At 39.4% G+C, this 14,744-nt stretch overlaps 1 protein-coding gene across 4 annotated transcripts in view; it reads right to left on the bottom strand.

Annotated features, from left to right (window-relative positions):
* The window catches only part of LOC112296309 (membrane cofactor protein), a 44,593-nt gene that overhangs the window by 1,596 nt on the left and 28,253 nt on the right, over positions 1-14,744 (bottom strand). For 3 of the 4 annotated variants that reach the window (XM_024551186.4, XM_045186583.2, XM_045186667.3), the window contains exons 8-10: positions 12,671-12,721; positions 12,133-12,168; positions 11,538-11,598 (exon numbers count right to left, since the gene is read on the bottom strand). In XM_024551186.4, the coding sequence (XP_024406954.2) occupies positions 11,538-11,598; positions 12,133-12,168; positions 12,671-12,721 (148 nt within the window). Of the gene's footprint in view, positions 1-6,244; positions 6,322-11,537; positions 11,599-12,132; positions 12,169-12,670; positions 12,722-14,744 lie in introns of those variants that run through there. The other variant, XM_053915792.2, reaches the window with a different exon arrangement.

Raw genomic sequence — 14,744 nt, 5'->3', positions numbered from 1 at the left:
AATTCTGCTCAGAATACATAACATCTTTTCAGAATTTCCCAGAACCACCAAGAAAGAAATCACATAACAACGTGCCTGTGATTTATTTGTACAAGTATTCTTTGTTCTACGCACTTAATCTTTGTAACTGCGTTATCTGCTTTGTTTGGAAAACAGATTAAGAAGAGAGGGTGCCTAATATTACTCTCATATATAGTCTCTGCATGGAAAAGGAAAAGGAAGTCAATCGGCTGCTTTCATCTATTCAACTAATTCAAAGTATTTCTTCCCACAAACATGCATTATGAAAGACATGCTTTCAATAATGTGCAGAATTTAAAATATGGTTGGCTACCAGCTGATTACTTGGTTTATATATTGTGATAATTGCATCTAATAACACACATTTAAACAATCAAATTTCTTCCCTTGCTCAGAACACTGAGTTTCTTTCCAACAAGGATGCTCAAACTAAACATTTCCAGATACAGAAAAACAGCACATTAACTTATTTTTCAAAGTAGTTTATAATATAGTTATTATTAGGCCACAATATTATATTTCAATAATAGATGACATTATGTAATATGATGAGCTGCATTTAGAAAATTTTCCAATGTTCGAGGTGAGTTTTAGGAAAATGAAACAGTTTTCTGCTATTGGCCAAAAGAACTGTTCACCTTCTCTACACTTGCCAACATTGTTGAAGCACTTTCTACCTGCTTGCAAAAATTGAAGTCACTTTCTCACATGTGTACACACACAGCCCTACCCAGATGGTGCCTTCAGAAAACCATGCTCTCTCACCAAACTGGAGCCCAGTGAACCCTGACTATCCTGCTCTTTCTGCCACTGTCTACACAACCTATTTTTAAACTTTCTTTGCTTCCCAAAATGCAGACTCTGGCATCTACACCTCTGTTATTTCTCACTTCTGACTCATTTCTAGGCCTACAAAAATCACTAAATTACTCAGAAAGTCATTAAGTGGCCTCCTTGTTTTTCCACGAATCCTAACATTTTCTTCCTCAGTAATTTCAGTTACTCCGTCTATAACATCTGGAGCTACTGATCCCTCTGTCTTTGCTCCTTCTGTCTGAAAAGCTCTCTTTGGTTTCCAGGACAGCACAACCACCTTGGTTTTCAGCTTGTCCTCTGGCTAGTCTTCCTTCTCTGCCTGACGGGATAATGGCATGTTCCTAATGGTCTTTCTGGGAACTCTTGTTATTTCATTCTGTGGACCCCCTGGGTGGGTAGACATACTCCCACGACTTCCTTACCCCTGAGAAGAGCTGCCTCCAAATCCTTCTCCATCCCAGATCTCTCCTTGGGGTGCTAGGTCTAATATTCGGTTGCCACTCCACACAACTCTACTTGGAAAGGGTCATGCTATCTTAAATAACACAATGAATTCACCCTTTTTATTCTCCACATTCACACATACCCAGCAAACTAGTTATATTGTTTCCACAACTGAATGCCTGTTCATCCCTCTAGTTCTGTCCTTTACTTCTACAGCCACTGTCATTTATCTGGACTGTGACCAGTTTCTGGATAGGTCTCCTCGCCTACCTTGGTACTATCCATTCGATTCATGTTTCATAATGCTACCAGAGTCATATTGCTATGACACAGTGACCAAGGACCTCCCAAGCCAGATACTTTCCAATGGATACCCAATCCCCTGAAGATAATGTCTAAGGCTCCTTAGCATGGCTAAAGACTCTCACAATACAATCTGTCACTATCTGAATCCTGCTTTCTCTTGCACACTATTCTCAAGCCACATTCAGTTCCTTGTAGTGGCCATTAAATTACTTAAGTTTTTTGAATTGTGTTCGCATGCTAGGCCTGCATTCATCATTTTCCTTCAGCTCTGATCAGAGACCCTGCCATTCTTCCCATCCGCTCACCCTTCAGCTCCATCTTAGACCCAACTCCTTCCTTGAGGCTCTTGACTTAAATATTGTCTCTCGCTTAAATATTGAATTACGTGTCCTCATGCTCCCCCGTTTTTCTCATACACTTTTACTGCAGTAATTGTTTATTGTTTATGCTCCCTATGAGACTGTCACCTCCTCAAGGACCTCATCTCATTCACTGCTGCATTTCTGGTACCTGGCGTCAGAGCTGAATGGGCACAGTTATTGGTTCTAGACACTCTCAGATCAACATTCAATTCTTTACTGTTCAGCCAGCTTGTCTTGGAGATATCTCCAAATCATAATTTTTCTTTGTTATTTTTATGCCTCTGTTCATTTTTCTATTAATTTGCTTATAGATATTTCCATGTATCAAATATCTTTCATGTCAAAATATTTATGCTTACTTTATTAGGTACCCATTTCTCATTACTGTTATTATTAGAAGTGGCTTTTAAATATTACCAAAGCTGAATTCCAAACACTGTAAGTTATATTTTTTCCTACAGTATGGCAATGGTTGGCCATGAAAGATTCCGGTGCTGGATTCTTACAACAGTAGTGACGTTATGAATAATTTTAGAAATAGCAAACACACAGCACTACCTGTGCCAACCATTATTTCAAGTGCTTTTTAACTAACTCAATCTTCATAACTATGCCATGAGTTGGGTACTCTTTCCCCCTCTTCAATATGAGAAAACTGAAGCATAGGCAGGTGAAGTAACTTGCTAAAGAATACATCCCTAGTAGGTAACTGATCCCGGAGCCAAGCCAGGCAGCCTGGTTCTACTACAAACACGGCTTCCTGTATGGAACACTTGCATGTTTATACCAATACGCCCTGTTTGAAATTTAGTCCTCAAGAAAGGGTCTTCTACTAAGCCTGGAGAAATTATAGCAACACTACTTTAGATTTTCATTGTGCTAAGTCAAACAGAAGTGCTCAAGGTGCCGTAAAAGGACAGGTAATAACATTGCAGTCTAAATGTTATGGTGATAATGATTCACTCCTAACTATCCTGTTTCTTTTTTACAATTAGTCACTCTTCAATCTAGTTCTATGCCTTTCTCTTGCCTACTTTGCTCTGCTGCTGCCACAGTGGACAGCTTGTGAGTCCATGAATGCCCTGAGCCCTATCATATCCCTCAGTCTTTGCTCCCACTGCTCCCTGAGCTCTGAATACTGACCCCTCCCCCCTGCCCTGGCTCAGCTGCAACTCCTGCTCAGCTCTCCTCTCTTGGACTTAATCCACTCAACATGTCCTCTAGGAAGCATTTTCTCCTTCCCCTGAGGAGTCATTGGGCATTTGCAATACAAGTGTGACAAGACAGACAAGATCTCTGTATTCCAGTGGAGAGAGGACAGAAAAGATAGTTTTGGAAGAGTGACTCCACTTAAGGGAGGATTGAAACTGGAGCATGTGTGTCTTTTAGAGATAGTTCCCTCAGAGACAGTCCCTCAGGGGGTAAGATCACAAATGAGTCTGAAGGATAAGAAGCAGCCAATTATGCAAGAGGCAGCAGGAGAATGTTCCCACACTGAGGGACAGCAAGTGCAGAAGCCCCAAAGCAGCAGCACCTGTCTAGGGTTATAACATACAAGTATTATGGTTTGGTAACTGTCTGCCAGTCTTCAGCAAATGTTTATTGATTGCCTACTGTGTGCCTGGATCAAACAGTGAGCAAAACACAGTCCCTGTTTATATTCCGGTATGTGAGTGTTTGTGTATGTGCATGAGTGCAGAAAAAATAGTGAAACAAGGATCATGAAAGGAGGAATGGTTTGTTACTGCTCACCAGTGTAGCCCCTGAGCCAGCACGGGACCTGGCACATTAAAAGGTGAATATTTATTGAATGAATTCTGCTAAGGAAAGAATGCAGCATGCAAACTGTATATGTAATAGGATCCAAAAATAATGGGGGCGTAGAAACACAAGTGCATATAAAGACAGAAGGAAATATACCCAAGTATTTAAAATAATTGCCCTTTCATTGTGTACATTTTATACAATACACATAATTTTTAGTACACACACACACACACACAGTAGTACTCATTCCATATAATGACACACGTATCAAACTGAGTGGATGGCCTTCAGCTTTTGTATATGAGATTTAGAGGAAAACCATATTACAGTTACTTATCAATCATTTCTTAGGATACTCATTTCTGACTAGGTTTGGCTACCAGTAGTTTTCAGGTTGTTCCAGAACTCACCTCAAATAGAACCCAATCTAATGAAAAAAAGGAAGGAAAAAAAACATTGCCCAAAAGACATTTGGGGATAAAATATGATAATGTCTATATTGGATGGGAATAGGTAGATGACTCCATGTTTTTTTTTAAAGCAACACCCTCAAACCAGTAACAATACAATTTTTGAGCGACAAAGAGCCTGTTACTTTACCTACTAAAAGCACTGCACGCCCTTCTAAAATCCTCTAAATCCCAGGACCTGGAGCTAGTTCTCACTCAAGGGCTCCCTGCAAAACATGTGTGTCCCCATGCAGAGCAAGCAGCGAGCTTCCTTGCTGCACACCCTGTACCTCTGGCCTGGACACTGGTACAAAGCACACAGCCGCTAACACCCGATTCGAGCTCCCTCCAGGCCAGCCCAGAGGGGCCTAAACACCAAGGCAAAACGCCGTCTGGAGAAGACTGTGCATAGCCTCCCCACTGGCACAGCATCGGCTCTAGCAACATCCCCAGGCACCTGGGCACACCTTGAGCACAGGGTCTGCGGTTCCCATCCCGCTCAGTCCAGAAACATGCAAGCTGTTTCTTGGTCCCTGGCAAACACCGGCCCTCCACCCCGTGCCCCGCAAGGCTCAGTGCCGACCACTAAGCAACCTTCACCGTTGACCCCACTCCCCTTGGATCCACGCACAGCACAACCCCGAGGAGCTCTAGCCACGTCTTCACCCCAACTCTGCGCCTCCATGGTCGACCAAGTCCCTTGCCTCTTGCGGGACCCACCAAACAAATCCCCCTCTCCCCGCCCTCGGCTCCCGTCGGCCATCTCCCCAACACGCTCCAGTTCTCCTACAGAACTCACACCCTTTCCCATGCCCTACCGGAGCATGTGGGTAGCAGGAGCACTAGGGCCACCAAAAGGATCCCAGCGAAACAACAAGAATAAAAGGGACTCGCGGGGCGGCTGGGAGGTGCAGTGCGCGGCGCGTGAGACGCCCTCATTCTCCAAGAGATCAGCTTGGAAACCTGAGGCACAGTGAGCATTTACCTTTTTGACTGCGGACACCAGACGCAACAATCCCCAGACTCCAAAAGTGTCAAGTGAGGTACCGCTGATGGGCGTGGTCTGAGCTGTGACGTTCAGGGTCGAGCGGGACGAACGTCCCAGGCTTTGCGTTAGGTCTGGGTGGAATGCGGTGGGTCTAACCCGTTTGATCCCGTGGGCAGCCGAGGCTCCGCCCGCGCCCGCGCCCGCGCCCACACGCCGGACTCACTGTTCTCTGGCTATTTGCCTACCCGAAGCGCCCCTGCCATTTGCGAGACACGGTTGTTCACTGCAGCGTTCATAGACGGTTACCCGTTTCAAAAGCTGCTCAGGTGATGATGATGTATATACATCATCATCACCTGAGATAAACATCATCATCCCGTTTTTCTCAGAGGTGTCATTATAATGGTAATGTGTACACCTCAAAAAGATTTAGAGGAAATAAACATCTTCCCCTTTTCTTCCCCCTGCAGTTCTATTCAGTTGGCTCATGACGCGCGTGTACTGAGAACTTACTATGAGCCAGGCACCGCGCCAGGTCAGTGGGTACTAGAAGCGGATACCACCCCGCCCCTGCCTCCAAGGAGCTCAAGTTTGTGCAGGTTCTAGTGGGTCATGCTGTCAGGGCAGTGTAACAAGGATCAGGGTTGTTCCAGGTGCTGGTGTGCCTCACGGAAAGGTCACGTGCATACTTTTTAACCGCACATTCATCTGGGTGGGCTCTGGACTTCTGAGGGGCTGTCGCTACCCTGCCCCTTTGCCTGGCGTGCCAGCTCTCCTGTGGCCAGGCTCACAGGGGCCCCTGTAATTCCAGGGAAGAAGGAAGCTTTGGGGAGACTCTCTAGCCCTCCCGCTGAACTAGGAGAGTCTACCTCCCTCCTCCCCGCTCCTCACCCCAGGCAGGGGCTGGGGGGAATAATAGAGTTTGCACCTAGTCCTGGATTCAGCTGAGGATGCACGGGCCTGGGAAGCAATCATTTTTAAATTGGATTGTGTTTCTTTCTAGTGTTGGATATGAATTCTTAATAAATTTTGGATATTAACCCCTTGTCAGATGTATAATTGGTGAATATCTTCTTTTATTCAGTAGGTTGTCTTGTTTTGTTGATGGTTTCCTTTGGTGTGCAAAAACTTTTTAGTTGTAGTCCCATTTATTTTTTGTTTCCTTTACCTAAGGACATATACCAGAAAAAAAAATTGCTGAGAGAAATGTCAGAGTTTACTGCCTATGTTTTCTTTTGGGAGTTTTATGGTTTTGAGTCTTACATTTAAGGCTTAAACCATTTGAGTTTATTCTTGTATATGGTATAAGAAATTGATCCAGTTCATTCTTTTGCATGTATCTGTCCAGTTTTCCCAACACAGCTTATTGAAGATACTGTAGTTAGTATTCTTGCCTCCTTTGCCATAGATTTACCATATAGGGTTTGTTTCTTGGCTCTTTATTCTGTCCCATGGGTCTACATGTCTGTTTTTATGCCAGTACTATGTTGTTTTGATTACTGTAGACTTGTAAGATAGCTTAGTATCAGGTAGCATAATACCTTTGTCTTTCTTGCTCAATATTTTTTTTGGCCATTTGGGGTTTTTAATGTTCCATATAAATTTTAGAATCATTTGTTCTAGTTCTGTGAAAAATACCATTGGTATTTTGATAGGTATTACATTGAACCCATAGATTTGTTTGGGTAGTATTGAATTTTAATGATATTAATTCTTCCTCTCCATGAGCATCATATAAGCTTCTATTTATTTGTGTCTTCTTCAATTTCTTTCTTCAATGTCTTATAGTTTACTGAGTAGAGGTCTTTTACCTCCTTGGTTAAATTTATTCCTAGGTATTTTATTCTTTTAGGTTATAAAAATTTATCATTTTAATTTTTTATTGTTGTTCAAGTATAGTTGAGTCCCCACACTCCCAACCCCACCCTCAATTCTACCCCCCTTTGGTTTGTCCATGGGTCCTTTATACATGTTCCTTGATGACCCTTCCCCTTCTTTCCTGTTAGCCCCCTCCACCCACCCCTCTGGTTATTGTCACTTTGTTCTTTCAGTGTCTCTGGTTACATTTTGCTTCCTTATTTGTTTTGTTGATTATGTTCACCTTATAGGTGAGATCATATGGTATTTGTCTTTCACCACCTGGCTGATTTCACTTAGCACAATGCTCTCTAATTCCATCCATGCTGTCGCAAAGGGTAGGAGCTCCTTCTTTCTTTCTCCTGCTTAGTATTCCATTGTGTAAATGTACCACGGTTTTTTCATCAACTCATTTACTGAAGGGCACGTAGGCCACTTCTGGCACTTGGCTATTGTAAATCACACTGCTCTGAACATTGGGGTGCATAGGTTCTTTTGAATTGGTGTTTCAGGCTTCTTAGTAATCCCAGCAGTGGAATTGCCAAGTCAAAAGGCCGTTCCATTTTAGTTTTTTAAGGAAATTTCACATTGTTTTCCCCAGTGGCTGTGCCAGTCTGCATTCCCACCAACAGTGTACTAAGGTTCCTTTTTCTCCACAACCACATCATCAATTATTGTTTGTTGATTTATGATGGCCATTCTGACTGGTGAGGTGATATCTCATTGTGGTTTTAGTGATGCAATTTAAGTGAGACTGTTTTCTTAATTTCTCTTCCCAATAGGTTGTTATTGGTGTATAAAGTGCAGCTGAAGTCTGAATATTAATTTTGTAGGTTCTACTTTATTGAGTGTATTTATCAGTTTTAATAGGTTTTTTAGTGTGTGGAATCTTTAGGGGTCTCTATAGTATCATGTTACCTGTAAATAATGACAGTTTTACTTCCTTTCCAATATAAATGACTTTTACTGCTTTTCTATTTTCTGATTGCTGTCTAGGACTGCCAACACTATGTTGAATATAAGTGGTGGAAGTGGATGTCCTTTTCTTATTTCTGATCTTAAATAAAAAGCTTTCAGATTTTCACCTTGACTATGGTATTACTGTGGGTTTGTCATATATGGCCTTTATTATGTTGAGTTACGTTTCCTCTGTCTCCTCTCTGAACATTTTTATCATAAATGGATGCTGGATTTGTCAATGATTTTCCTGCATCTACTGATGTGATCAAATGATCATATCATATCCTGAATTTTATTTATGTGGTTATCACACTAATTGATTTGCAGATATTGAACCAACCTTGTATCACAGGAATAAGTCCCACTTTATTATGATTTATGATCTTTTAAATTTATTGCTAAATTCAATTTGCTAATATTTTGTTGAGAAAATTTGCATCTATGTTCATCAGGAATATTGACCTATAATTTTTTTGTAATGTCTTTGGTTTTGATATCAGGGTAATCCTGGCCTCATAAATTGAGCTCAGGAGCCTCTCTTCTCCTTGTTAGAATAGTTTAACAAGGATAGATATTAATTTGTCTTTAAATGTTTGGTAAAATTCACCTGTAAGCAAAAATTCATCTGAATTGAATTGGATTGAAAAAAAAGATGGAAGAAGAGACATAAAGGGAGAGAAAGAAGGAGTAGAACAAGAAAGAAGGAAAGAGAGGAAGAAGGTGTTAAAAGAAAGAAAAAATAACAAAAAAAATAATAATCAAGAATTACTTGAAAAAAGAAAAAAAGAAAGAAAAAAAAAACCAATCCTGCTGGCTTCAAACTGGCCAAGCCAGTTTTGCTGATCTTTTTGGCTGCCGTGCACTCAGGGGGCTGCTTAGCCCAGCTCTCCTCTGTTCCCATCCAGCACTAGGGCAGCCTCAGGCCCAGCTCTCCAGCAGCCCGGGACTCACAGGTTCAGGCACTCACCCTCCTCCCATCTATGGGTGTGTGCACTGGGGGCCTTCCATGGTGCGCACTCTCCCTCGGTGCCTGTGGTCTCAGGCCCCCTTGAGGTGTGCACTCTCCCTGGTGCTTTAGATTTGGGCTCCATGCCTGCCACACCCCCGCAGGAGTGCTGGGTGGGTGGGTGGAGAGGAGACTGGAGCTGCTGCTGCAGGAGAATTCCCCAAAGTGCACCAAGGGTCTTTTTCTTTTTGAGAAAATCCTCTTGCTCACTCCTGCCACTCCATACAAGGAAGGGCCTGTCCCCTCACAGAGCCCACCTCTCCAGCTAGACCAGGGACTGTTCCGGTCAGGGCCCCACACAGCCCAATTCTCAACTCTCCCCAGCCGGCACCCACAGTCTCCATGGGTTTACCACTTCATCCTTATTCCCCTCCCTGTGACTTCAAGCAACCAGGTCTCTCTCCCTGCTGCTCAAGCCTTGTTTGGCAGGGGAGGGAGCCATTAACTTGGCTCTCTCCCAGGAGTCCTGCAAGCAGGCTTGGTGCGTGCAGGCCTGGGGCTGCAGTCGCCCTGGTCCCCTTGCTGGTTCCAGGAACCTTTTTGTCCTGAAGCAATCCCCTTACCATCTGTTTTTTCAGTGTCCTCTATACTGTTTGGTCTCCTATCTTCATAAACACTGAGGTACTGTTGGCGGTTTGCTTTGTTCCTCAGTAGATCGGCTAGATGTTTCACACATGTGCAGGGGGAAGTGGACTCTGCTCCCACCTATCTCGCTGCCATCTTGACGATCTCTCCTTTGTAGGTTAATTAACTGCTTTTCTTTTGATGCTTTTAAGATTCTCTCTTTGGCTTAACCTTTGGCATTTTAATTATAATATATCTTAGTATACATCTTGTTTGGGTATTTTAAAAAGGTAGCTAATGATAGAAAAAATGTTTGAACTTTTTATGAGTGGAAAATGTACTTTTGTTATGTAGCACAAACCGGATGATTAATATAAAAAGAAATTATTGTAAAAGTTCACATAAGTGGAGACATTTTAAAGTGGAGCTAGAGCAGCTGTTCTAGAGGAATGGCCTTGCATGTCCTTCTCCCTGCACCTTTGGAGTGTTTGAACTGGGCGTAACAACTTTTGGACTAAGATAAAGCAACATTGTGTTATAAACAAATGTTTGCCCATTTTTTAATTGGGTTGTTTGTCTTCCTGGAGTACAGTTGTGTGAGTTCTTTATATATATTTTGGAGATCAGGCCCTTGTCTAAGGTATCATTGGCAAATATGTTTCCCATACTGTTGGTTCTCTCTTTATTTTAATGCTGTTTTCTTTAGCCATGGGGTGGAGGGAGGGGAGAAAAGGCACACAACTGTAATTGAATAACAATAAAAATTTAAAAAACAAAACAACCAAATGTTTGTGAAGTCAGCAGGACTGCAGATCCTGACAACAGGGAATGAAAATTATGGGCTTTGTTTTTCCAGATAGAATCCCTAACTAATCACACATAGCTAGAGAGTGATTAGTTACCTCAACTTTCCAGAGCCAATAAAATTCTTCCTTCTTTTCTCATGAAACCCCGTCACTTTCACAGTCTAATTGGACACTGTCTGGGTTTCTGCCTGACTTTGTGTGGCATGACTTACAGTTCTTTGATCCCAAATAAAAGATTCTTGGCTCTCATTTTGGTTTTTAAATTTTAAATAAACATCATAAAACCACAAATATTAAAATTCTTAAAATTATTATGTTTGATTTCAAAGGTATTTGAAAAACTACAAAATGTTACTAAAATTCAGAAATTTCAAAGCATAATCTTGGATTATGCTCCAGGATTTACTCTAAGTCTTTCATTGAATTGTTAATTATTTCATTAAAATTTAAGTTTGATGTTTAAAAACCCTAATCTTCTTAGAAGATATGTATTTGTAGACTTTTTTTCCATGCTAAGCCTACCCTTTTCCATTTTTATAAATAAAAAGGCAGACAAAGATAATGAGGTGGCTTGTAAATATTATTCCTTTCAGTAACTTGATGTTTAACCCCCTAAGTTTACTATAGCCTAGGAAATTAAGAGAACATAAGAGGGAAATCAAATAGTGTTGCTTCTAATTCCCATTTAATTTATACAAATAAAAAATCTAAATGAAAAAAATAAAATTGGGTACTTGAATAGACACCTACATAGCTTCTTCTTACAATTTCCCACCTTATACAGTATAGACAAAGGGAAGCTTTCATTCTAAAAATTCCAGAGTCTCGAAGTCTCACAGTGAACTATTTTAAATTTAATCCTGGCCACTAGTCTAGCTGAGAAGATAGGGTATACCTACAGTTGGAAAGGCCCCTTCATGGTCCATGATTCGCTGCAGAACTTAAACCTACAATGTCACTACAATTTTTCTTACAGTTACAATAGCTGAAACTCTGACAGGTTATTCTTGTTACAATGCTATTAAAAGCAGCTGGAAGTAATTTTAGTGAAGAAATATAATTCAGATGGCACACTAATGCTGCACATTTTAAAAATAGGTGACATGCAATATAGAATACAAACAAAAGAGACACAAAAATATGTCAGGAGTGAGAAGGACCAATAAATCAGAAGAAACATGTTTAATTTACCCTTTCTTCCCTCTGCGAAGCCATTTATACAAGCAGGTGCAAATTATTGCAATGGCAACAACTATAAGAAACAAGAAAACAAATTACATGTAATTATGAAAAATAATTTCCAAGATTCAAAATCTAGCAGATGAAATTAAGGTTGGTTACATTTCAGTGGTCAGAACTGTTATTTTATTTAAGCACGGACACATTTATATTCCATCTGGACTCTTCATGATCTGAACGCAATTCCCTGGAATCACGTAAGTAGTTCACAGTGAGTCTGAGAAGAGTCCTTGTTTAGTTTAGAAAGTTACCCAAATCATATTTGTGATGAAAAGTCTTATGACTAATCATCTTGATAAAAACAAAACATTATTTAGAGCTTGTTAATAACTGGACATATAGAATTTAAATGAATATACAATCACCAACAAATTGGAGTATTATCATATGAGAGGTCAGGGATATTTTCTACACTAATATTTTCTACACTTAATTTCAAGCTAAAGAAAACTATAGAAACTAAAAAATCTAAACTAAAAATCATTAAAAGTGCACTTCTTCATGGTAATATTTTGATTTAAGTGGTATTCAAGTTGGAGATACTTACGTATAGTAAAAATAATTAGAGCTATGACTCCAGGATCTGAGAAGAAATGAAAGTAGTTTTTAAGATATTGAGCATGTATGGGTCCCAGGTAGCAACTGCATTTCGCTTTTGACCAGATCATCTAAAATCTACAGTAAAAAGTTATCAATCTACTGTTAGCATGACTATTAGTACATCCAAGTCATTCTGATCATAGAACACTTCAAACAGATTCCGGTTATAGGATGTGCCTTGTAAAATTCCTAATAGAAACCCCACTTGTCACTGTTTTGTGCTGTAGTTAAGATCACACCAGGTTATTCAGTAAAGGTAAATAGGACAATTAGAATCCACAAGATTAGAAAAAACTACTTACATGTATCTACACATACTATCACATCTGTTATGGCATTTGAATACTAAAATAACTATAAATGTCACTTATCATTAATAATTTGTGACATCTTGTTTTTTTCCCCTAACTACAAGTAATTGGAACATCATGTATTCATGTAGAACTCTAAAGTCTCATAGTAAAGAATTATTAATAACTAAATACCTAATTCCACTATTTCTTCAATTGGTGGTAATTCACGAGGATTGGGATATCCTAGAAAATAATGGAAAAAGTTAGAAAAAAAAAGAAAGACTAAATAAAACTTAAAGATCTATAATTTCTATGAGATTGATGTTTTGTGTTTGTACAAAATTCCTTATGATTTCATTTCCTTTTAAATAGTATCTTCATTAACGTAGAATCACAAAATATTCAGAGTTTATACTGAATGACAATAACATTCTTCTTCCTGTGCACTGACATGTCCTGACACAGTGCTGTGTGGCCCAGCAAGCAAATTTATCATTACTGTATTCTCTACATTAGATTTGAATTCAACATGATTCTACCTAAAATTTTTTTAAGATTTAGAAATTGATACAGAATAGAAATACTTGTTAATATAATGAAGGCCATTTGTAAAAAGCCCATAGCAAACATCACAGTCCATAGTGAAATACTGAAAGTTTTTACCTTAAGATCTGGAACAAGATAGGATGCCCACATTTGCCTCTTTCATTCAACATAATATTAGATGTAGGGTCACAGTAATTAGGTAAAAAAATAAAAAGGATCAAAACTGGCATGGAAAAATAAAATGATCTCTCTTCACAGATGACATGATCTTTTATGTACAAAACCCTAAAGATTACACACACCCCAAGCTGATAGAACTAATAAATGAATTGGGCAAAATTGTACTATGAAATTGGGCTATGAAATCAACATGCAAAAATCAGTTGCATTTATATATATACCAAAATAAACAACCCAAAAAAGATGTTAAGGAAACAAATCCATTTATAATATCAAAAAGAATAAAATACGTTGGAATAACCAAGAAGGCAAATGAGTCATACAAAAACAAAATATTGTGAAAAATAATTAAAGAATACATAAATATATAAAAGACATTTTTTTTCATGGATTAGAACACCTAATATTGTTAAGATATGAATACTGCAAAAAAGAACCCCCAAAACCTACAGATGAAGTAAAAACCCCTATCAAAATTCTGAGGGTGCTTTTTGCAGGAACTAAAACAATCCATCCTAAAGTTTATATGGAATCTTAAAGCACATGGAATAGTCACCACAATCTTGGAAGAGGAGAGTTAAGTTGAGAGGACTCATGCTTCCTGATTTCAAAACTGATCACAAAGCCACAGTAATCAACACAGAATGGCACTGACATAAAGGAAGACGAACCAATGGAATAGAATGGAGGGCCTAACATATATGGTCAAATAATTGCCTACAATATGTTTCTAAGAACATTCAGTGGAGAAATGGTAGTCTTTTCAACAAATGGGTCTTGGAAAACTGGAGATCTGCAAGCAAAAGAATGAAGTTTGACCCTTACCTTATGTCATATGTAAAAATTAATTCAAAAGTGATAAAAAAATAAATATAAAAACTAAAACTATTAAACTCTTAGAAGAAAACATAGAGGACAAACTTCATGATGCTGGATCTGGCAATGGTTTCTTGGATGTGACATCAAAAGCACAGGCAACAACAAAAAAAGATAAATTGGACTTCATCAAAATTAAAAACTTTGTGCACCGAAGAACACTGTCAACAGAGGGAAAAGCAACACACATAATGGAAGAAAACATCTGCAAGTCATCCATTTGAAGAAGGATTAATTCCCAATATAAAATGAACTCCCAAAAATCATTAACAAAAATCCTAACCCGATTCAAAAATAAGCAAAGGATTTGAATGACATTTCTCCAAAGAAGATATAAAAAGAGCAAATAAGCACACAAAAAAGATGCTCTACACATCACTCATCAAGGGAGAAATGCAAATAAAAACCAAAAGGAAATATTACTTCACACTGTTTACCTGCCATATATTAGGATGGCTACTATAAACAAAAAACACAGAGGATAACATGTGCTGGATAAGAGGTAGAGACGTTAAAACCTTTGTGCATCGTTGGCGAGAATGTAAAGTGGTGCAGCTTCTGTGGAAGACAGTATGGTCATTCCAAAAAACTAAACATAGCATTACCATAAAACCTAGCAATTCCATTCCTAGGCATACACCCTCAAAATTGAAAACAGAGACTC

The sequence above is a fragment of the Desmodus rotundus genome, chromosome 12, assembly GCF_022682495.2.
Source record: "Desmodus rotundus isolate HL8 chromosome 12, HLdesRot8A.1, whole genome shotgun sequence".
NCBI lineage: Eukaryota > Metazoa > Chordata > Mammalia > Chiroptera > Phyllostomidae > Desmodus > Desmodus rotundus.
Note: the sequence above shows the minus strand (reverse complement) of the source record. Positions and strands in the feature narration are given on the sequence as shown.